The following is a 24467-nucleotide window of genomic DNA, read 5'->3' on the forward strand; positions in this document are numbered from 1 at the left end:
AGTAGCTCACTTCTGAACATTTAAGTAAGAAACAGAACTGGATAACAAAAATCTTTTAGATCCAAGACAGGACTGAGCAAACTGTGGCCTACAGATCAAACCCAGCTCTCTGTTTTCGTAAATAAAATTGTACTGGCACACAGCTACACCCCTGTATATTGTTTACAGCTGCTTTTGTGCTACAATGGCAAAGTGGAGCAGCTGGCACAGAAATAGTATGGGCTTCAAAGCCTAAAATATGTATTATGTCGCCCTTTATAGAAAAAGTTGCTGACCTCTGTTTTAAGACCCTAACTTCTTATAAGTGAGGTTCCCTTCTCTGTGCAAGAAGGGATCACCAAAAGCCTCTGTTCCATCCAGAAAGTTGCAAAACACTTTGCTCTTTCTTCATCCCCAACGATGGCTTCTTCCGCTATCCCATTCATTCAGAAGTAGAATTATGTAAGATAATTCTGTTCATTTGTATAAGAAGCCATTGGAGCAATGAACATTGTCTCTCAAAATCCTGAGATTCAGAGTTTCCTTTGGAAAATCATCAGTTCTCAAACTGCCACAGTGAAAAATAAACCGAGAATAAAATTGAAATAGATTTTTCCTTGCTATGTATATCTTTTCCTCTGGCAGTGATGACAATTTTTATTGTCAACACAATTTTTTTAATTAGACACCTGGATTTTTCCCAGGGGCTGGTTGCACATTAAAAAATTCTGATCCATACCTAGGCAAAGAGGAGCATAGAATGCTGTAAAAGCTCAGGCAGCTCTCTGTTCACCTGTTTGCTCTGAGGAATTCTCAATCAGCTCTTCACTCACTTCAAATCACATGTAAACAACAACAACAAGATGACTACCAAGGATCTGGTGGGAGGCATTAAAATAAGAATCCTGTATTTCTCTAGGAGATCCATCTATAATAAACTTCTTGCAGTACTGTGGCAGAACTTTAAATGAGGTACCTTTTTAAATGTGCCATCCTGTCTTTCTAAATTACCAAACAGTATGAGGCCAGCCTGAGCATCCAAGGGAATTTGAAAACATTACATAAATCATCTTTATTTTCTTCAGTTCTAGTCTGCAGCCATTAAATTTTGTAATTGATAGACATCAAATGGGCTCTTCCGGCTGACTGATTTTTGGAGAGTGAATTTGGTTCTTCACAATGCACATCAAAGACAGCTAACAGGAGCTCTGCAGTTCTACTATTACAATAGGCTTTATTCAGATGGTCTGATTGTCTTATTACCTGCTAAAATCTTACATAGTTCTGCTTCTGAATGGATGTGATAGCTAAAGAAGCAATGATTGGAGATGAAGAAAGAGCAAAGTGTTTTGCAACTTTCTGGATGGAACAGAAGCTTTTGGTGAGAATCTTGTCAGTTCCAAAACTCTTACTTACCCAGGGGCTTCTTTCTTCTTCCTTCTAGACAGATGTTTCTTAAATTGATATTTCAGTTTGACTGATAGGTTGTCCTTATAGGGGAGTGTGGGAGATATGCACATGTAAGAGAGAGAGATAAAAAGAGGGACTAGGAATGCATCTAAAAATCTGAGAACCTAGTCATCTTACTCAGGTTTTATTAGAGTTAGCTTTCCCTTTTTTGCCATCTTGACAACACGCATCTATGCTTTCTCTTTTTTCCTTACTGCTTTATCCCTTGTAGAAATGAAAGTTTCTTAATGATATGGTCAAATGGCAGGAAAGAGTAGAAAAAATATTTGAACGTATAATGGAGTGGCAAATGTATTCGGTATGACACTACAATTCAGATATATGGGGAAAGATGTATCTTTTGTCTACTTAGACAAAGTACTATCCTCTGATTAGTGTTCAACATAATGTTTCATTTTATCCTCTCTTAGCACATGTAAGTATTCTAAATAGCACCTTTAGGTCAGTGACTGTCACTAGAGATGTCACTGTTTCTGGGGGAATATTTTGGAAATGGGTGAGGGCAATTGAGATTGTTATAATGAAAGAGTGGCAATTAGCACCAACTAAAGGGGGACAGAGATGCTATGCTCTGCAACATATTAGATAGTTAGAAACAGTGATAAATTATCCCATGTCCCAACAGACATTCAAGTGAGTGGAAAAACTGTTTTATTTATTTGACCCTCCAGTCAAACTCCATTTTGCATATGCACACAAAGCATGTCTTAACAAAGTTTTATTACACCTGGTTCTTTAGCAATGCAAAGATCATGTAAATCAAGAGAAGGTGGTACTTAATTGTGTTCTAATCTTTCCCAAGAGTTCACTATTTTGGAAAACCACATACTATTGAGAGCAATGCCACTTGTGGATTCTGGAATCTCTAATATAATACAAAGTTGTTACTTTTGTCTGTGTTAATCAAGCATCCAACTTCTTCATTTTATCTTCTAGTGCACCATGCCCGAGTATTTACATATTGAAATATATAATGTCTTGTTTTACATTATGTTCCTTGTATTTCCCCCTTGTATTATAGTGAAAGCACTATATTAATTATATTGATTGTTTTTCTTTTTGAAATTATGTATGTAAATTAGCACGCAACAAATATTTTCATAAAGAGCCATGGAGGAAACATTTTAGGCTTTGTAGGCCAAATGGTCTCTGTCATAACTATTCCACTCTGCCATTGTAGTGAGAAAGCAACTCTAGAGAATATGTAATAAATATGTGTGGCTATTTGGCAATAAAACATTATGGACACGAAATTTGAATGTAATATAATTTTAACATGTCAAAACATTTTTTTCAACTCATTTTTTTTCAACCATTTAAAAATGTAATTCATTTTTAGCTCTTGGGTAGTACAGAAACAGGCAATGGGCCATGTTTGGCTAGCAGGCACAAGTTTTCCAATCTCTGTTCTAGTGTATCATACTCAAGCATTTTCACATCGAAATATATATTATTATAAATTACATTTCTTTTATTTATAGTTAAAGCACTACATTAAATTTTTAAAGTGATGTGTAAATACTGTAAAAATATTTTTGTAAAACAATTAGGTAAAAAGCTTAATGTAAAACAAAAATTGAGTGCTAAGTGGATATTTATTTGCAGTAATGAAACACATGTAAGATAATGCAGCTTCCCCAATGACTGTCTCGTAGAATAAAGAGAGAAGGCTGGATTTATGGTTTAAATTGTTTGATGACAGTCAGCAATCCTGACTGGATAAAACTTGGTGTGAGTTTTTATAAAACTCTGAAGTTTTTGCCTGTGATAAGGAAAACCAGTCCTGGCTTATCTCTGATGCTAAGCTGTTAGGTGATGTTTATAGTCCAATACTTTCAAGATCTTAGAAATGTGCATTTTTCCCAGGCTTTAGACATTTTACATGTCTAGCAGAGCTAGGCTGAAGTTTAGTGAATTATCAGGGTTGGGGTTTGGTTTTCTTGTTGTTGTTTTTTAGTAGGTTGTACTGTCTGTGAATTTTATTTAATTATACTCAAGGTGAGCATTACAAAGTAGTTGTTTCATAAGAGGGCCATTAGATATCTGATCTTACAGGTTTCTAAGCCTTTGGGATTCTCCCCTGGCTCCTATGATGACTGTCTAATGAATTGGAGGAGAAGGAGGGTGAGTCAGGCAATACCAAGACCCAGAGGAAGAATCAGAACCCTTTCTGAACCCTAGAGAAATGTTCTTTGTCTACCCACTTGGTGAATTTTGCAGCCATAACCAAACCTTGATTTGGTTTCTTGACTTGGTCGGGCCTAAAGACCTCTTGGCTGACTTCAAATCTCCCTGTCTTTCCCTGGTGCTACAAATTCTCAGTCCCAATTGAATCTTCCGTCTGACTCCCTGGTTGGACAGAATCTTTCCGGCTTCTGCTTTGAGGTCACTTCTTCCTTTGCCTGCTGTCCCAGAGCAGATGCGCTGGCTTCCAACTCAGCTGACCTCAGGATCTTCCTCAAGGGCTATGGAAACGTCCGAACTCTATCCACACCACAGGTGCAATAAGAATACCAGGAAATCCAGTATACTTTGGTGTGTCCATGCCCGAGATTTGTGCTGGGCAAATTTAAGGCGTTATTTTTTCCAGAGTCTTAAATAAGCTCTTTGTCTCTCTTCTATTTGTTTTTAAAGTCCCCTAAGCCCACTGTCAGTTCCAGAAGGAGTGGGCTTCAGTTTCACTCATCCTATGTCAGAAAATATCCTTCAACCACAAAGATACAAGCCTCAGGGCTCTTAATATCATAGGAAGAAAAAGTATCTTCACTATACTGTAAGAAGAGACTTGAAGCTAAACAGTCCAAGCTTATCTGGAAGCTGGAGAAATCTAGTAAATCTTCTCTCTATACAAAGCCTTGCATTCAAATCCATTGTCTTATACCCATTCTTTCTAACTCAGAATGATGAGTCTTTTCCCTAGAACTTTGAAGAGGAAGGCTGGGGAAAAAAAAACCCCACAAGATTTAAAGAAGAAAAGAAAAAAGTGAAGGTTTAACATTAGCATTAATAGCAGCCAAACTACAAATATGATTGATTCACTTATTTTCTTCCAATGTGTCTGGGAATTGAAATATGAATGTAGTTTAATAAAGGGATAAGCATAAATTTATGTATTATGTATACTTTGGGGTTTGCATGCATGTGTAGTGGCATTGCCCCAATTCACTTGTCAACTGTCATGAATTCAAGGGTTTTCCTGAGGTCATGTCAGCATGAGCTTACAGATCTCCATGATATTTTCCAATATCTTGAGCCCTCTGCCCTTTTTGCCTGTGATGTCAAAAACCTCCACCACAGTTATTTATATTCTTGTTTTCATTTTCCTGGGACCTAAGGAAAGCTGGCTGGGTATACCTTTCAGCCTTCTAGACTGGCTCCTTCAGCAAACTTCAATCTCTCCCAAAACAAGGGTTCCATGGACATACATGGATGGGATCTGCCTCCTCTCCTCAATTTCAGCAGGGGTGCTGTGTGTGTGTGTATGTGTGTGTGTGTGTGTGTGTATGGGAAAGATGACGAGAACAGGTAGCAGGGGACTTAAATACATAATTACTATCTCTTTAACATCAATTAAAATATCAGAGAACTTTCAATAAAAATTTTGTTATATTTACCCATCAATGATCTATTTGAAAAAAAAAGGGAAGGGAGAAGGAAGGTTCTGTTGTAGTATGACTTTGGGGTAGAAGAGGATTATTTTATGGATATTCACCCTTCTTACTTAGACAGCTGGGACACAGTGCTTTTCTACTATCATCTTAATCTCTCTTCTTTGCTTTTCCTTTAGCTCAACAGAATTCACCAAAAATCCATGAAGGCTGGTGGGCGTACAAGGAGGTGGTCCAGGGAAGCTTTGTTCCAGGTAAGTACACATTAATTATTTTATTTATTTATTAAAAACAATTAGAATGAAAGCTAGCATTATTTCCAGGATTTTACATTGCAAAAGGTGAGGCAGTCTAATTTATGTGTGCAATGAATACTCCATCAAGACAAAGTTTGTTAAGTAACAGGCAATTAGAGTACTTTTTTTTCCATCTGAGCCTGCAGTCTCAATGTCCTTCAATCTATAGGATGCCGTCAGGGGCAGGGGGATGGATGATTAAGGGCCGAAGCTCTGTCTGCTGACATTTGGTTAAGTGAGGAAGAGCCATTTCTTAACATTAATGAAACAGGAACTATGAAAAGACTGACCATGGCAATGGAGCTGCTAGAACACATGCTGTCACTTTAGCAGCATCCATGGCCAGGACTTAGCACATCGGGCCAAGTATCAGCTAAAAATACCAGGTGAAGTGGATCCTGTCAGCATGGGGGCAGAGGACAGAGAACTGAAGACAGATTAAAGCAAGCATTATATTATGACTTTAGTTCAGAAGCAAGGTGGAGGGTCCCTGTGTCTCCTCCCACTACTCTTACCCTCATTATGGTCCTCTTGCTTTTAATGGTCCTCTTGCTTTTGCTGCTTTAGTAAAGAGAGGCAAGAGAAAAAGCAAGCAAAAGGCGAGGATAGAAGGGAAAGCAGGTGACATACTTCAAAGTATTTTTAACTGCTCAGATGTGAGAATAAGAAATAAAGCTCTCAATAGGAGCCAGTGTGCAATCTCTACTCAGGCACTGAAAACAGAGGTCTGGAGATGTCAGCTGAGGTCTCTGTAGTTGGTGGCAAATAGAAAGAGCAGAGTCCCAGGTCACCTCATTCATTCTTGGCTTCTATGTCTTCTTTTCCTGTCCTTCTGTAGAGTTTATTACACCAGCTGTGCAGAGCTAAGCAAGTCACAAAACCCCTCTGAGCATCATTTTTCTCATTTGTATGATGGGGCAATTATAAGTACTCGTGAGGCTTTGCAGTAGAAGGAAAGCAGGCATGGTAAGGGAGAGTGGGTGACCCAGGAAAAAGCCAACTGGCTGCCAAATAGCCTCAGAAATGAATATTATTAACTTGATAAATTTACTATGGCACATCTAGTCTATGGCCCAGTGAACATAGAAACTGAACTTGATTAATTCATCTAGAAATGACCAGGTTTCTAATCATATAACAATTTCATTGGCACAAGCTATGTTCATGTGAAATAATATTGGCAAATGGCATTCAATACTTACAATTGAGGATGCCCTTTTAAAGAAATAGAATGTTTACATACTTTTTTCCTAGGAAATCTGTTATATTCAAGATATCTCAGAAGTTACATTTATAATTATATTATTGTACCTTGTGAGTATGGAATTAGAGAAATAAAGGGTATTCTCTCCAGGTAATAAGAAGTCTTGCTAAGTTAGTACAACCTGTAAAGAGAACATCCTCTGTAGTGATTGACATGCCCATGGGTAGAACTGGGTGGTCACTGCAAAATGTTTTGTGTCTGCCTCACATTTTTTGATGTTTTTTTCTCTGTTGTCACATTCTTTCTTTAGTGTGTTCAAGGCCCTATTTGAGTTGGTTTTTGCTTCTAAGACAACCACAGGAAATAATTTTTATTGTCCCCTTACATGTTGATATAAAATAACTTTTCCTTACTCCCAAATTTAATGGAGATAATATGTGTAAACCTTACTACGTGGGAAGCAGTAACATGTGCAAGTGTAATCATGGCCTCTGAAGTCAGACTTGATGGGACTTGAGTCTGGGTTCTGTGGTTTCTTGTTGGTAGGACTGTCAGCAAGTTACCTACCCACCTCAGCTCCCTGGGTTCTTCATCTGTAAAATGGAGATAAGAACTAAATCAGCCTTGTGAGGTTTGCTGAGGATTAAATTGCATAATGGAGGCAATGTGTGTATGGTAATGTCTGGTGCGTGTTGAGTCAGTATATGTCAATTGTTGTTGGTATCTGCTTGAGAAGAGGGAGACAATTACAAACTGGAAAGTGTAATAATGTGTGTAAGGGTTTCTCAAGATGCCTGAAACATGGGAGATGTTTGAATTTTTAAGGTCAAGGGTTTTTACACAGTGGACAACTAAAAGATGACTTCCTCGTCCTCTGAATTTAACAGGTCTTTTGTCTTTCTGGTAGAGAAGATTGGTATCTGATGATTCCACTTTCTAAACTTTTGGGAACTCCAACTCTGTTTAAAAGGATAAGAATCATGAGAATTTGTGGATTAAGCAACTGAACCTGGGGCTCTTAACATCTGACTCCAGATGACCTACTTTTTCTGAGTGGGTACTTGTGGCAAACAATGGACCCCTTACCTCTTATTACTTGACTATAAAGTTAAGAGTGTTCTTCAATTTGTTACTGAGATTTTTTTCAGGTTATGGATGTGTGAAATAGGAGAGAACTTGATAGGACTGAACTAGTTTTATCATCCCATAAGTTCCTCACTGAAGTGTCTAGAAATAATAGTCAGTTGGCATAACAGTTGTGAATCTGTGACTTCAACAAAGCTGTGGTGGATAAAAATATATGAGCTCTATAACAATGGTGAGTACAAGGTTAATTCAGCACGCAAATGCCCCACTTTGGTCAGTTCAATAGCATTTATGGAGTACCTACCTTGTGCTGAGCACCAAGTTTGGGTGGTTAATAAACAGGTAACTGATACATGATTCTTACTCAAAGGTGAGCCTATAGTCTAAAGGGGAAGATAAGCCATAAATCCATGACTCAGGGTAACAAGAGCTCCAACAGGGTTTATACATGTAAAGGAGGCAATGCAGTATTGGGATTCCGCCTGCCTAAGTGTTTAACAGATGTTGTTTACCTGCTCAAACCTATGCCTTCCTCTGACTTCACCCACAACTAGAGTCTGTCTTGCAGGTGGAGCCCTGACTATGCTTGCACATTCGCCCTCCATACCATCATATACTCAGGGAAGGAGTCCCTTACCAGCCCCAGAGGGTTACTCCTGGCTGAGATTTACACCAACAATGGTGATTCTGGTCTCTTTCTTCTCAGTAATTGGTTTAGACATTGTGATGGCTAATTTGATGTGTCCATTTGGCTAGGTATGTACCCAGATATTTGATCAAACATGCCTGGATGTTGTTGGGAAGGTACTTTTTAAGACCAGATTAACATTTGTCTCAGTAAACTTTGAGTAAAGCAGATTATCTGTATAATATGTGTGGGCCTTATCCAATGAGTTGAAGGCCTTAAGAGAAAAAGACCAAGGTCCCCAAAGAAAAAGGGAATTCTGCCTCCAGAAGCCTTAGGCCAGGAGCAGCAATATCAATATTTCCCTAGGCCTCCTGCCTATCAGCTTACCCTGTAGGCATCATCCTTGCCAGCCATCATGTGAGCCAATTTCTTAAATAAATCTCTCACTGTCACCCCATTCTGTTGATTCTCTTTCTCAGGAGAACCCAGAGTAATACACTAATATAGATATGCATATGTGATAAACAGTTCTATTCATGCCATGTAAGGAGAAGCCTTCTGAATAAACTTGGGTACAAAAGACACACTAAGATGGCAAAATGGACAGTTGAGAAAAACCCATATCTTCTATAGCTGACTTAAGGGTTAAATTCACCATGGAACTGCCTCACCACTTATTGTGTTAAGTGATGTAACAAACTTCTTACTGCTCGAGCCACTTCGAGTCAGACTTTCTGTCACTTGCAGCCTAAAGCAGTCTTCCAGGGCCAGGCATCTCACTACAAGGCTAAAGGAAGAAAGGAAGTTAGAACTGGGTCTTGACAAGGTTCAGGAGTACTCAAAGTGGAGAAGGGTGGGAAAGTGAGGAATATTTGACAGCACAGGCAAAGAGGGATTATATTAGTCCATTTTCATACTGCTTTAAAGAACTGCCTGAGACTGGGTAACTTATAAAGGAAAGAGGTTTAATTGACTCACAGTTCAGCATGGCTGGGAGGCCTCAGGAAACTTACAATTATGGCAGAAGGCAAAGGGGAAGCAAGATACCTTCTTTACAAGGCTGCAGGAAGGAAAAGTGCTGAGCAAAGGGGGAAGAGCCCCTTACAAAAGCATCAGACCTTGTGAGAACTTACTATCATGAGAACAGCATGGGAGAAACCACCCCAAGATCCAATTACTTCACCTGGTCTCTCCTTTGAAATGGGGGGATTATGGGGATTATCATTCAAAACCAGATTTAGGTGGAGACACAAAGCCTAAACATACCATACCACTTTGGGTCCTTCCCAATCCTCATGTCTCTGACATTTCAAAACCAATCCTGCCTACCCAACTGTCCTGCAAAGTCTTAACTCATTTCAGCATTAACTCAAAAGTCCACAGTCCAAAGTCTCATCTAAGACAAGGCCAGCCCCTTCTGCCTATGAGCCTGTAAAATCAAAAGCAACTTAGTTACTTCCTGGATACAATGCAGGTACAGGCATTGGGTAAATAGAGCCATTCCAAATGGGAGAAACTGGCCAAAACAAATGGGCTACAAGCCCCATGCAAGTCCAAAATCCAGCAAGGCACTCAAATCTTAAAGGTCCATAATGATCTCCTTTGACTCTGTGTATCACATCCAGGTCATGCTGATTCAAGAGGTGGGTAGCTCTGCCCCTGTGGCTTTGCAAGGTACAGTCCACCTCCCAGCTGCTTTCACAGGCTGGCATTGAGTGTCCACAGCTTTGCCAGGTGCATGTGGCAAGCTGTTGGTGGATCTACCATTCTGGGGTCAGGAGGATCTTGGTCCTCTTCTCACAGCTTCACTAGGCAGTGCCCCAGTGGGGACTCTGTGTCGGAGTTCGCACCCCACAGTTCCCTTCCACACTGCCCTAGCAGAGGGTCTCCATGAGGGCTCCCCACTGCAGCAAACTTCTGCCTGGACATTCAGGTGTTTCCCTACATCGTCCGAAATCTGGGCAGAGGTTCCTAAACTTCAGTTGTTGGCTTCTGTGCACCCACAGGCCCAACACCATATGTAAGCCACCAAGGCCTGGGGCTTACACCCTTTGAAGCAACGGCATGAGCTATATGTTGGCCCCTTTTGGCCACAGCTGGAATGCAGGGCACCAAGTCCAGAGACTGCACAAAGCAGCTAGGCCTTGGGCCCAGCCCAGGAAACTACTTTTTCTTCTAGGCCTCTGGGCATGTGATGCGAGGGCTGTTGTAAATACCTTTGACATGCCCTGGAGACATTTTCCCCATTGTCTTGGCTATTAAAATTTGGCTCCTCATGCAAATCTCTGCAGCCAGCTTGAATTTCTCCTCAGAAAATGGGTTTTTCTTTTATATCACATCGTCAGGCTGCAAACTTTCCAAACTTTTATACTCTGCTTCCCTTTTAAACATAAGTTCCAATATCAAACCATCTCTTTGTGAATGTATAAAATTGAATACTTTTAAGAGCACCCAAGTCACATCTTGAATGGTTTTCTGCTAAGAAATTTCTTCTGCCAGATACCCTAAATCATTTCTCTTAAGTTCAAAGCTCCACAGATCTCTGGGGTGTAGCAAAATGCCACCAGTCTCTTTGCTAAAGCATAGCAAGAGTCACCTTTATACCAGTTTCCAACAAGTTTTTTTTATCTTCATCTGTGTTAATCTGTTCTCATGCTGCTAATAAGGACATACCCAAGACTGGGTAATTTATAAAGGAAAGAGGTTTAATTGACTCATAGTTCCACATGACTGAGGAGGTCTCACAATCATGGCAGAAGGTGAAGGAGAAGCAAAGTCATGTCTTACATGGCAGCAGGCAAAAGAGCTTGTGCAGGGGAACTCCCATTTATAAAACCATCGATCTCATGAGACTCATTCACTACCACAAGAACAGTATGGGGGAAACTGCACCCATGATTCAATTATCTCCACCTGGCCCTGCCCTTGACATGTGGAAATTATTACAATTCAAGGTGAGGTTTGGGTGAGGACCCAGCCAAACCGTATCACCATCTGAGACCACCTTAGCCTGCTGTATTTCATTGTCCATATCACTATCAGCATTTTGATCAAAGCCATTCAACAAGTCTCTAGGAAGTTCCCACATCTTCCTGTCTTCTTCTAAGCACTCCAAACCATTCCAACCTCTGCCTGTTACCCATTTCCAAAGTCACTTTCACATTTTTGGGTATCTTTAGAGCAGCACCCCATTCTCTGTGATACCAATTTACTGTATTAGTCCGTTTTCATACTGCTATAAAGAACTGCCTGAGACTGGTTAATTTATAAAGATAATAGGTTTAATTGACTCACAGTTCAGCATGGCTGGGGAGGCCTCATGAAACTTACAATCATGTTGGAAGAGGAAGCAAGTCACCTTCACAGGGCAGCAGGAAGGAGAAGAGCTGAGTGAAGGAACAACTGGATACGATGAAAACTCACTCACTGTCAAGAGAACAGCATGGGAGTAACTGCCCACATGATTCAATTGTGCCCCACCAGGTCCCTCCTACAACATATGGGAATTATATGAACTACAATTCAAGATGAGATTTGGGTGGGGGCACAGCCAAACCATATCAATGGGCAAAGGCCTGGAATCTTGGAAGAGAATGTTCACTAGTGCAAGAAGAGCTCTGGGAATTAAGGCCTTGGAGAGCATCAGGGGCCTGATTATGGAGGGCCATACCAACTGGGAGTTTGGATTTTACCTGAAAGGAACTAGAAGTTTGGATTTTACCCTAAAGAATCAAAGGAGAGGTTGAAACTCTTACAGAATTCAAAGTCAGAGAAGAGGGCCATATGAGCTAAGGTAGGAGCAGTGAGGCGCCTAGGGATGGTTCAGCTTCTAGGGTTAGGGACCTTGTCTCTTCCCACCACATATCCCTCCAGGATATACCTCAGGCCTTCCATGCACCAGGGGCTCAATGTTTGCCAAACAAACTTCGATCAGAATAGACAACAGTCTTTGTTCCTTAAAGAAAAAGACAAAGGCTTGACTCGGGAGACAGAGTGAAGGGCTGTTCCTCAACCCTTAAATTGAGTTATAAAATAATAATAGTAACAAATACATCAGTACAATCTGCAGTACATGCTATAAATGGAAAGTACTCAAGGTTTTGAGAAGCGTAGTAGAAATAGTCGGGAGATCAAGGAGAGCCTCCTTGTGTAATCTAGGAGAAGCTAAGCTAAGGAAGGACGTTGCTAGTGCAGAGTCATCTTAGACCAGCTGTTTAAGGCAGAAGCATGAGCCTCAAGTGTGGGCATGACATGTATGAGAAATGGAACAAAGGTCACTGTGGCCAGAGTGCAAAGTGACAAGTGCAAAGTGGTTGGAGATTGGGGTGGTCAGGAGCCAGCTCATAGAGGGTCTTGTGGGCCACATAAAGTATTTGGATGGAGATCCTGGAAATAAAAGACAATAAATAGTTTTAAGCACTTTACTCTTCCTCTGAGATCTGGGAAGCAGGAATTTCTGAGGAATTAGATCACCACTTATTCAGCAGCTTAAAATCATAATACAGAATTCCTCTGAATGATTAATAGAGGAACTCATTGCTGCCATTTCTGATCAGCATTGGACCTAGCAGGCTACTTTGGCTCAGGACAGCATCATCTGTTGCATTCTTTAAAATTGGGTACAAATGGTTTACCCAGGTCAATAAACCTCCCAGCATGCTATTTTCCATCCTTTTCTTTGTGGGTAGTTTTAAAATCTAAAGATTATTGGACAAGGAAGATAATTATACCCAACCACCTACAAGTTACCACCGATATCTGTTTATCAAAATGTCCACTTTTTTTTTTTTTTTAAAGTCTCATGATTAAGAGGTAAGGAATGTAAGCTCTTCTTTCTTCACAATACTCCCAGGAAAGAAATCTGGCTGGATGGTGAGGGTTACTTGCTGATCACAGCCTGGGGCTGTGTATGCTCTTCATTCCTTAATTCATGGAGTAAGTGGTACCTGCATTGATTTTTTTGTTGCTACTTAAGAGTTACCATTTATTTAGTAGTTTAAAATGATACACATTTATTGTCTCACAGTTTCCTTAGGTCAGAAGTCTGGACATGGCTTAAATGGATCCTCTACTGAGTCCCATAAGGCTGAAAAAGTTGTCATTCTGGCTGCATTCTCATCTGAAGTCAAGCTCATGCAGGTCCTTGGCAGAATTCAGTTCCATGCAATTGTAGGGCTGAGACCCTTGTCTCCTATGGCCTGCCACTGCTGAATAAGCAGTTCACAACACAGTTGTTTGCATCTTCAACGTTGGCAGGAAAGTGCCTCACTTACTTTGAATCTCCCCATCCTGAGAAGGCCTAGACTCTCTTTTAAAGGTCAAGCCTACTCAGTATAACATGCCTTTTTATTAACTCAAAGTCAACGGATTAAGAACGTTATTCACATCTGCAAAATCTCTTCATCTTTGCCAGAAATAGTAGTCTAATCAAGGAAGTGAAATCGTGTTATACTCACAAATCCCACTCATACTAGAGGGTGTGTACACTATGAGGTAGGAATCTTGGGGGCTGTCTTATTCCATTTGTGTTTCCATAAACGAATACCTGAGGCTGGATAATTCATAAAGAATTTTGAGATAAAGAGATTCATTTGGCTTATGATTCTACAGGCTGGTGTACAAGGAGCATGGCACCAGCATCTGCATCTGGTGAGGGCCTCAGGCTGTTTCCATTCATAGTGCAAGTGGAAGGGGAGGCAGCATGTACAAAGATCACATGGTGAGAGAGGAAGCAAGAGATACAGAGAAATTGCCAGGTTCTTTTTAACAACAAGCTCTTACAGGAACCAATAGAGCAAGAACTTACTCATTACTATAAAGATGGTACCAAGCCATTCATGAGGGATCTGCCTCTATGACCCAAACACCTCTGATTAGACCCCACCTGCAACATTGCGAATCAAATTTCAACATGAGGTTTGAAGGGTCAGATTTTCAAACCGTAGCATTCCACACTTGACTCTCCATGCCTCACATCCTTCTCACATTGCAAAATACAATCATTCTATCCCAATGGTCCCGAAAGTCTTAATTTGTTCTGGCATCTACTTAAAAGTCCCAAATCCAAAATCTCATCTGAGACTCAAGGCAAGTTCCTTCCACCTATGAGCCTGTGAAATCAAAAGCAATTCATCTACTTATAATATGCAATGGTTGTATCGGCATTAGGTAAACATTTTCATTCACAAAGACAAAAATTGGCCAAAAGGAAGGGGTAGCAGTCTTCACGGAAGTCTAAAACCCAGCAGGGGAGACATTAAATCTTAAAGCTCCAAAATAATCTTTGACCCATGTCCTGCATCCTGGGCATACTGATATGAGAAGTGGGCTCTCAAGGCCTTGGAAAGCCCTGCCCCCACAGTTTTTCTGGGTGCAGCCCACATTGCTGCTCTTACAGTTTGGAATCTAATACCTGCAGCATTTCCATGCTAGTGTGGCTCATTGCCAGTGGCTATATAATTCTGGGGTCTGAAGTGTGGTGCTTCTGTTCCCACAGCTCCCCTGGGCACTGCCCTAGTAGAAGCTCCCTGTAGGAGCTCCTCCCCTGCAGAAGGCTTCTGCCTGGGCACCCAGGCTTTCCAATACATCCTCTGAAATCTAGAGGCTTGGCAGCTTCCACCACACTTGCATTCTAGGAGCCTACAGACTTAGCACCAAGTGGATGCTGCTGAGATTTATGGCTTGCACCTTCTGGAGCACCTGAAATAGTATGTGCAGCTGAAATAGTATGTGGGGTTATTTGTGCCTCACCTGGAGCTGGAGCAGCTTGAATGTTGAGAAAGCATATCAAAGTGGCTTCAGGGTAACTCGGGCCTGTTCCCTGAAACCATTTTATTTTCCTAGGCCTGCGAGCCTATGATGGGAGGGGGCTACAAAGATTTCGGAAAAACCTTTTTCCAATTTTCTTGACTGTTCGCACCTGACTCCCTTTTATCCATTTTAATCTCTTTAACAAGTGGTTACCCCTCAGAACCATTGGATTTTTCTCCTGAAAACATTCTTTCCTTTCCTGTCACATTGCTAGACTGTAAATTTTTCATGTTTTTATATTCTGCTTTCCTTTTAATTATAAATTCCACCTTTAGGTAATTCCTTTGCTGCCATATCTTACTGTAAGCTGTTAAAAGTAGCCACACCTTAGCCAGGGATGGTGGTGGGTGCCTGTAATCCCACATACTTGGGAGGCTGGGGCATAAGAATCACTTGAACCTGGGAGTCAAAGGTTGCTGTGAGCCAAGATTGTGCCACTGCACTCCAGCCTGAGCAACAAAGCATGACTCCATCTCAAAAAAAAAAAAAAAAAGTGGCCACATCATTTCTTGAAAGCTTTGCTTTGCAGCATATAGTGAATTTATGAGGTTTTCTCCCTCAGAAATTCACTATGTGACCACCCCTTCCAAGAGACCCACATTCAGTCTCCCTTTGATAAGCCAGTAAGCTTATCCTTCAATACATCCCAATTAAGTGATAGTTAAAGTAATTGTATTAGTTTCCTATAGCTCCATGTGCTAGTCCTTTTTCACACTGCTATAAAGATACTACCCAAGACTGGGTAATTTATAAACAGAGGAGGTTTAATTGACTCACAGTTCCACATGCCTGGGGAGGCCTCAAGAAACTCACAATGATGGCGGAAGGTGAATGGGAAGCAAACACCTTCTTCACATGGAGGCAGGAGAGAGAAGAAGCCAGCAAGAGAGGAACCATCGAACACTTACAAAACCATGAGATTTCATGAGAACTCACTATCATGAGAACAACACGTGGGGAAACTGCCCCCATGATCCAATCACCTCCCACTAGGTCTCTCAACACCTGGTAATTACAATTTAAGATGAGATTTGGGTGGGGACACAAAGGCTAACCATATCACTCTTGCAACAAATTACCCTAAAGTTAGTAGCTAGAAGCAACAGATTTATTATCTTACCATTTTAAAAGTTGGACACACTAAAATCAAGGTGTCAGTAGGGCAGCCTGCATTATGGAGGCTCTGAGGAGAAATCAATCCCTTGCCTTCTCCACCTTCTAGAAGCCACCTGCATTACTCAGTGCAGAGTCCCTTCCTTGCATGGCTCCAGCCTGTGTTTCTGTTATCACATATCTTTCTCTAACTCTGACCCTTCTGCCTCCCACTTTTCAGAATGTTTGTGATTGCATTTGGCCCATCTGGATAATCTAGGATGATCTCCCCATCGTAAGATCCTCGACATAATCATATCTGCAAAATATATTTTGCCATATAAGGTAACACATTCACAGGTTTGGAGGATTAGAATATGGACATTTGGGGAAGACCATTATTCTTTTTTTCATACTTACATTATCTCCAAAGCTAATGGAAGCACAATTAACCCATCACATGAGCATATGATTTTGTAGTTGTCAGTACTGGTTCACTCATGTTACTTCATTCAGCCCTTATAAAATTTGCACTCATACTCCCCTTTTTCCAGATGAGAAAACAAAGCAAGTTAGATAAAGTTACTGTCTAAATTTCCAATGCAGGTCAACATAGAAGCAGGTTTGTAAATAAGCACATTTCTAATCCAATGCTCTTTCCACTACAAATATGTATAAATCTGATTAACAGATGATACTTCTTGGATAGACAATAGTACTGTTCTGCTTATCTTCTAGAAAAAAAATGAACTACAGGCAAAAATAAAAGGCTATATGCCAGATTAATCCACTGAAAACTCAACACAAATCTATCTTCTCTCTAGACATGATCTAGCATTTGGATATCATTTATTACATTTTAGAAAGCCTTCCAGGTGTCATCTTTCAAAATAATTTTTTTATTTTGGAATGACTTTAGATTTACAGAAAAGTTATACAGGGAGTTTCCATATACTCTTTATCCAAGGTCCCTAATTTAATGCCTTACATTAGCAATACATTTGTCAAAACTAAGAAACAAACCTGGATACATTACTGTTAAACTAAACTCCAGATTTTTTTTTAATATCCGAGTTTTTCCACTAAGGTCCTGTTTCTGTTGCATAATCCAATTTAGGATACCATATTACAATTAGCCTTCATGTCTCTTTAGTCTCCTCTGGGCTGTGAAAGTTTCTGAATATTTTGATTTTTCATGACTGGCAGTTTTGAGAAATACTGGTGAGCTACTTTGTATAAAATTCCTGAATTTCTGTGTGTTTGATGCTTTTCTTGATTAATCTGGGATTGTGAGTTTTGGGGAAAAGTTCCCTGGAGATAGAGTTCCATTTGCATTACATCCTATCAGAGGGTACGTGATATCAACATGTGTTTGTCTCATTTGTGACAACTTATAAAAAGACACGTATTTCTATCACCAATCAGTAAACGTGGAAGATTCAACAAGGCTAGAGATTAATCTTTAGTTGTAGAACAAATGAATGATGGAGTTGGACCTAAAACCAGATCACTTGCATTAACAGGTAGTATTTCTCGAATTGGACTGTACTCCAAAGCCCCTACTGATGTCTTACTTTATGACATCAATTATTTTGCTACAAAATTGTATGTAAACCTTTGTGTTTGAGAGTAGAATTTTGTTTCAAGTTATCGTAAGAATAAAACTTGCATTTTAATGAGCCCTGTGGCATATTGAATAACTCTCTCCATTGGAGGTAGTCAGTTGTTAACTGTGTAAGGTCATATTTCAGCCATTGAGTTTTCTTTTTTTTTTCTTTAGCACTTTTTTTAATTATACTTTAAGTTCTAGGGTACATGTGCACAACGTGCAGTTTTGATACATAAGTATACATGTGCCATGTTGGTGTGCTGCACCTATTAACTCATCATTTACATTAGGTATATCTTCTAATTCACCCATTGAATTTTCTTGGGCAGGGAGTGTGTGTGTGGGTGAGCACACCAGTATTTTGCCCCCGCCGGACTTTGTTTTTGTTATCAGTTGTCTTCCTCCTTTGGAAAATAGATGCAGCAACGGGTTCTGGAAAGTGCTCAGTGGCTTGTGTCTTCCACTGACCAAACATGAGATCTTAGGCAAGTCACTGAGCAGATCAGGAGCTTGTTTTCCTAACCTATAGAATCAGGGTATTGAGCTGCATGGTTTTCAAAGAACCATTCAAGCTCTGATATTTTTTGTGAGCTTGCTAAGATTGGTTTGGAAGTTATAGTTAGCAGAATTAAGGAATAGAATATTGATTTCATCCACAGGATAATTTTATTATGTTCTCAATATCAGTGTTTGTAAGTGGAGGCAGTGATGCAAGTCTCTCTCTCTAGATTTCTGATTTTTCATCTCTAAGAGGAAGCAAGCAGAATTTAATGGATATATTCTCTCAGTATGAGAGGGTGATGTTACACTGACTCACCCTCAATTAGAAATATTTTGTTATGTTTTTTTCCCCCAAAAATTGGGATGCATAGTGTGTAAAATTTACTCAGAGCCTGATGTGCCAGACACTCTGCTAGACACTAGGGATACAAATAAGAATAAATGACAGCTCCTGATCTTAAGAGCTCGCAGTTGAGTTTAGAGACAGACATGAAATTAAGAGTTACAGTTTAGCCTAATAAGGCATGTGAGACATGAGTGGTGGGATCCACACATGTGGATTGGCTGCAGAAAAAAGAAAACAACTAACCCTATCTGTGGGGTCAGAAAAGGCTTTGCAGATGAAGGCTTCTCTTGACATAGGGCTTAAAAGATGAATAGGCATCTGCCAGGTATGCAAGATGGGAAAGATCATTGCTGGTGGATTAAACATAGTGAAATCTGAACTGCTACTTAATAACAGATTGAAAACTTTGTGTAACTGGTAAATAGTCCTATTTATCATTTCATCTGTGAGAGTCCCTATTATTACCACACTTCAGAGCTGCATGGCAGAAAGCCCACTGGACTCAGAAGGTCATGCTTTGGATCCAACTCCATTGTGTTCCACCCATTTGATGGACAGTAATGTTTGAAAATCACCTAATGTCTCAGAGCCTCAGTTTACTCATTTGTAAAATACAGACAATAAGACAATGAGAAATGTGTCTTATTTTTGTAAAAATAAAATTTTGTATTAGAGTTAGTCCTGCATCATAGACTATGAAAGTATACAAAGATATTACTATTTTTATTATTATAATTTTGCTTTAGGCTATGTAAAGTTGCATAAAAGCAACCTGATCAGTTGTACCACTACTGAGTTCCTGATCCTTCTGGGTTCCTTCTGATCCAGGGAGGCACGTGTAAGGCTTTTCAGTATGTGCCAACTACAGCATATTGTACTTAAAGACACTGCCTCGTGTAAGTATATATAAACCTGCATATATATTTCAGCACTGAGAGGGTTTGGGTCATGTTTCAGCCATCCAATATGAAGTACTCCTGTTGGATAGGCTTTTGTACCAATCCTTCTCAGAGGTTCATGGCTTTCCTAGTCACACCAGGAAATTTCTGGCCAATCAACACAAGTGGTTCTAGCTAATCAACCTCTTGAGCAGCACTTTGGAACTTCAGGACCTACACAGTCAGAAGTGCACAAAGGAAGGAACACAGGGAGTGTTCCATGCTGGGTGCAGGCAGTAACAGCATGCATTGTCTGGAGAGAATTTAATAATAATAATGAAACCCACCAAAAGTTTGACCTGCTTTTTATTATCCCCAGGTGCTGGAAATTGTAAAAACGCCAGCGATAAAATACTCCACTTCGAAAAACCTTTTGTTGGTCTAAGCTCTAAACAATTGCTGTCATTACTGTTGAGTTTTAACAATACGATTTACCCTTGAGCAATGTGGTGATTAGGGATGCTGACCCCCATGCTGCCAAAAATCCATGTATAACTTTGACTACCCCAAAACTCAACTACTAAGAGCCTATGGTTGACCAGAAGCCTTACTGATAACAAATACTTCATCAACACATATTTTATATGTTATATTTATTAAATACTGTATTCTTACAATAAAGAAAGCTAAAGAAAATAAAATGTTATTAAGAAAGTCATAATGAAAAGAAAATATATTTACTGTTCATTATGTGGAAGTGGATCATAATAAAGATCATCTTCCTTGTCTTCATGTTGAATAGGCTGAGGAGGAGGGAAAATAGGAAAGGTTATGCTGTTTCAGTGGTGGCAGGGGCAGAAGAGGTAGATAGATGGGGAAGCAGGATGGGCAGGCACCCTTGGTGTAACTTATTGAAAATAATCTGTGTATAAGTCGACCTATGTAGTTCACACCCGTGTTGTTCAAGGGTCAATTGCACATTTTAGTTACTGATTCTTTACTAAGCACTGCATTTTACATAGAATCTGATGGGGAAAACTCTAATTATTCAGTTAGCCTCCAACATGGAGTCATTCAGCTACATAAGTTTTGTTCCAAGAGAACATTTCAAAGGTTCCAGATTGGTGGAGCTACTGTAGGCCAAGTCGTGTCTCTAATCCCTGTTGTACTACATATTCCTGAATTTCAGCAGTTCATATAAAATAAACAATAGCACTATGTAAACACAAAGAACAGAACTTGAATTACATCAACTATGTCATTCTGTGTGACTATTTGGAGCTTTTATTTGTACTTAAAATCAGATATAGCTTTACTGAAGAGCAGTTTGGTTATCTGTTGATACTTTGTAAGGGTAAGTAGTGCTCACTGGGTTGTTGTATGATAATGGGATTGTTTACAGAATACACAGCAGGATGCTTTAACCTCAGGTTATTCCTTTTTGTCAAGCAGAAGAAAATCAAAGACAGCAAGACTATAACTCCCAACAAGGAATTCTACTTCTTATAACTGCAAAAGCATGACAGGGATATGCCTGTGGACACTTATAAAATGTAGTTTGTATAACAGTCTTAAAAATGACAAACTATATAGCAAAAGCTTTTATGCAGCAAGTATCCAGCATGGGATGCTCTTACTTTGAAAATTTCACAACACAAGCAAGCCAGCTCCTCTTTCCCAGCCCAGCCTCAGTTGAAGGACCCGTTTTGATGATCATGGCTGAGGTTAGGGGGTTTCTTTCTTCCCGCCAAATCACTTCATGACTTCTTATGAATAGACTCCATGGTGACTTATGATTTTTGCATCCCAATTCCAAATTTCCCTGCAAGCTACCTTCTTCCCTCACTGAACAGAATTGGGTCATCAGTTCCTGCCAAGTGCCCTTGGCACCTTTCCAATCACCAATCACCAATGACTCTCATTTTGGACACCTCCTCTTCCTTTCTGGAAGAGTGCACATTTCTAGATTTGAGGGTTCCTTTGCAGCCTGCTGTGCCTGCTCTTCCTCATGTCACCTCCTAAAAGGCAGATTTCCAGAGCCTCTTCATCTGCCATCTCTTCTTCTCACAGCTTCTGTCAGTGGTCACCTGCTTTATGTGAACTACTACAAAATCTCCCACCCTAGTTCCAGTCGCTTCCCAGTTACAACCTCATATTCCAAGAATTTGTTCAGCTTTACCTCCCCATGTGAGCACCTGAACTTCACAGAGTGTAGCTAATATCAATTATAAGTGCTTTTATACTTTATTTGAGGCTATCTGCCTTATTCTTGGAGATATGATGGCTTTCCCCTGAAGGATCTTTCTAACACTATATCAGTTGCCCAGAATTATGACTCATTTTAAAGAGTTTTATATTCAGACCGTGCCATTCTTGCATTTATTTTTACTAGGAAAATATTACCTTTTTATGGCTAATCGGGAGAAAATAATCCTTCGTCTCATCAGTCTGAAACTGTATCAGTAATATATTTTTATAAGACTTTTTATAATATATCACACAATAATAGATCAGTTTCACAATACATTTACACTGTTGATTTTTAATCAGGCATTTGGTGTTAATGACAACTACTTTTTCTTGAAGACATTCCTGGAGCCTCCAACATGCTGTTCTAATGTCAACTGATGGTTTTCTAACCTTGTTTTTCAGATATCACACTAAATTTGTTTTACTGCCTAGATTATTTCTATTCTTTCTCATATATTGTGGTATACATTTAAATTCACTTTATAGTTTTGGAAACTCCATATTTCAGTTTTGCTTTGCTTTTTCTTTTCACCAAAAGGGTATATGAGTGATGAGTTTTCTGGGTCCTCAGGTGTCCAATAAAAGGTTTTTCTTCACCCTCATGCTTTACTGACAGTTCATCTGGTAATAAAATTCTAGTGTCAAAATTACCTTCCTTCCTTAAGATGTTCCTAGGTGTTACTCCATTGCCAGCTTGCAAAGAGTCTCAGATAAGTCTAATGCTTTTGTAGATAAATCTTCCCTACCAGACCAGGCCTTACTGGCTTTTAGGATATCATCTTTATTCTCAAAGTTCAAAAATGTCACTGGGGTATATCTAAGTGTATATGTTTGTTAATTATTTGTACAAGGCAGAGATTGTTTCCTGATCTGTAAATGCTAAGAACAATGCCTGGCAAAAAGTAAAAGCTCACTAAATCTTATCAACTAAATGAATATTCAAGTCACTTCTTAGAAAAATTTTCTTCTATTATTTCTTTGATTATCTTCTCCCATCTGTTACCCCTACTCTCTCATTCTGGATAGGTTTTGCAACACATGGTCTTTTATGCCTTTTTTTCTTTCCATTCATAATTTCCATATCTATCAGGGAAAATTCACCCCTGATATTTCACATAGGTTCTTTTCTGTTTTCCCTAAGTGTTGGCCAGTCTGAGAAATAAAGGGAAAGAGTACAAAAGAGAGATTTTAAAGCTGGGTATCCGGTGGAGACATCACATATCAGCAGGTTCCGTGATGCCCCCCAAGCCGCAAAACAAGCAAGTTTTTATTAGTGATTTTCAAAAGGCGAGGGAGTGTACAATTAGGGTGTGGGTCACAGAGATCATGTGCTTCACAAGGTAATAAGATATCACAAGGCAAATGGAGGCAGGGTGAGATCACAGGACCACAGGACTGGGGCGAAATTAAAATTGCTAATGAAGTTTTGGGCACACATTGTCATTGATAACATCTTATCAGGAGACAGGGTTTGAGAGCAGACAACCGGTCTTACCAAAATTTATTAGGCAGGAATTTCCTCATCCTAATAAGCCTGGGAGCACTACAGGAGACTGGGGCTTATTTCATCCCTTAGCTACAACCATAAAAGACAGCCGTCCCCAAAGCGGCCATTTTAGAGGCCTCCCCTTAGGGACGCCTTCTCTTTCTCAGGGATGTTCCTTGCTGAGAAAAAGAATTCAGCGATATTTCTCCTATTTGCTTTTGAAAGAAGAGAAATATGGCTCTGTTCCGCCTGGCTCACAGGCAGCCAGAGTTTAAGTTATCTCCATTGTTCCCTGAACATTGCTGTTATCCTGTTCTTTTTTCAAGGTGCCCAGATTTCATATTGTTCAAACACACATGCTCTACAAATAATTTGTGCAGTTAATGCAATCATCACAGGGTCCTGAGGCAACATACATCCTCCTCAGCTTACGAAGATGACGGGATTAAGAGATTAAAGTAAAGACAGGCATAGGAAATCACAAGGGTATTGATTGGGGAAGTGATAAGTGTCCATGAAACCTTCACAATTTATGTTCAGAGATTGCAGTAAAGACAGGCATAAGAAATTATAAAAGTATTAATTTGGGGAACTAATAAATGTCCCTAAAATCTTCACAATTTATGTTCTTCTGCCATGGCTTCAGCTGGTCCCTCCATTCAGGGTCCCTGACTTCCCCCAACACATATCCTTTCTATGCACTCAATTTCTATCTCTGCCTTTTTATGTTAATTTTTAGATTTCCTTTCTTTATCTTCCATATTTCTTCTTTGGCTTTCAGCAATGTCCATCCTTTTGTATAGGACTTCTTTTACCTTCTTAAATTTTGACAATTATATCTTAATTTCCAAAAACTTTTCATTTTTCTATTTATCTGTTTATGAATATTTTCTTATTTTATAGACATATTAGTTCGCTAAATTCTTACAAGTATACTGATTGAACTTTTTAAAAGTTTTCTTTTGTTTTTTATGTTACCTTTCTTTGTTAATCTTGGTTCTTCTCTCTCATGCCATTGATTTCCCTCAGATGTCTGGTTATGTTTATCTATATGTTCCTGTTTTAAACAAAGAGCTCAGTTGGTATTGGAAGCTGGTATGATTTCCTCTGCAGTTACGTGCTTATGGTAGCCCCCTACTATTAATGAGAGGGTTAAAAATGGAGACAATGCTGGTTTCACCGTCTTCCTTCAAGATACAGGAGCAGAGGATAAAGAGACAAGTT

General features: G+C 39.7%; 1 protein-coding gene across 1 annotated transcript in view; it reads left to right on the forward strand.

Moving 5' to 3' along the window:
- Positions 1 to 24467, forward strand: part of CA10 (carbonic anhydrase 10) — a 541424-nt gene that overhangs the window by 78798 nt on the left and 438159 nt on the right. Inside the window, exon 2 of the mRNA XM_054458627.2 lies at positions 5237 to 5311. Coding sequence (XP_054314602.1) covers positions 5237 to 5311 — 75 coding nt within the window. The remainder of the gene's footprint in view (positions 1 to 5236; positions 5312 to 24467) is intronic.

The sequence above is a fragment of the Pongo pygmaeus genome, chromosome 19 (genome assembly GCF_028885625.2).
Source record: "Pongo pygmaeus isolate AG05252 chromosome 19, NHGRI_mPonPyg2-v2.0_pri, whole genome shotgun sequence".
Classification (NCBI taxonomy): Eukaryota; Metazoa; Chordata; class Mammalia; order Primates; family Hominidae; genus Pongo; species Pongo pygmaeus.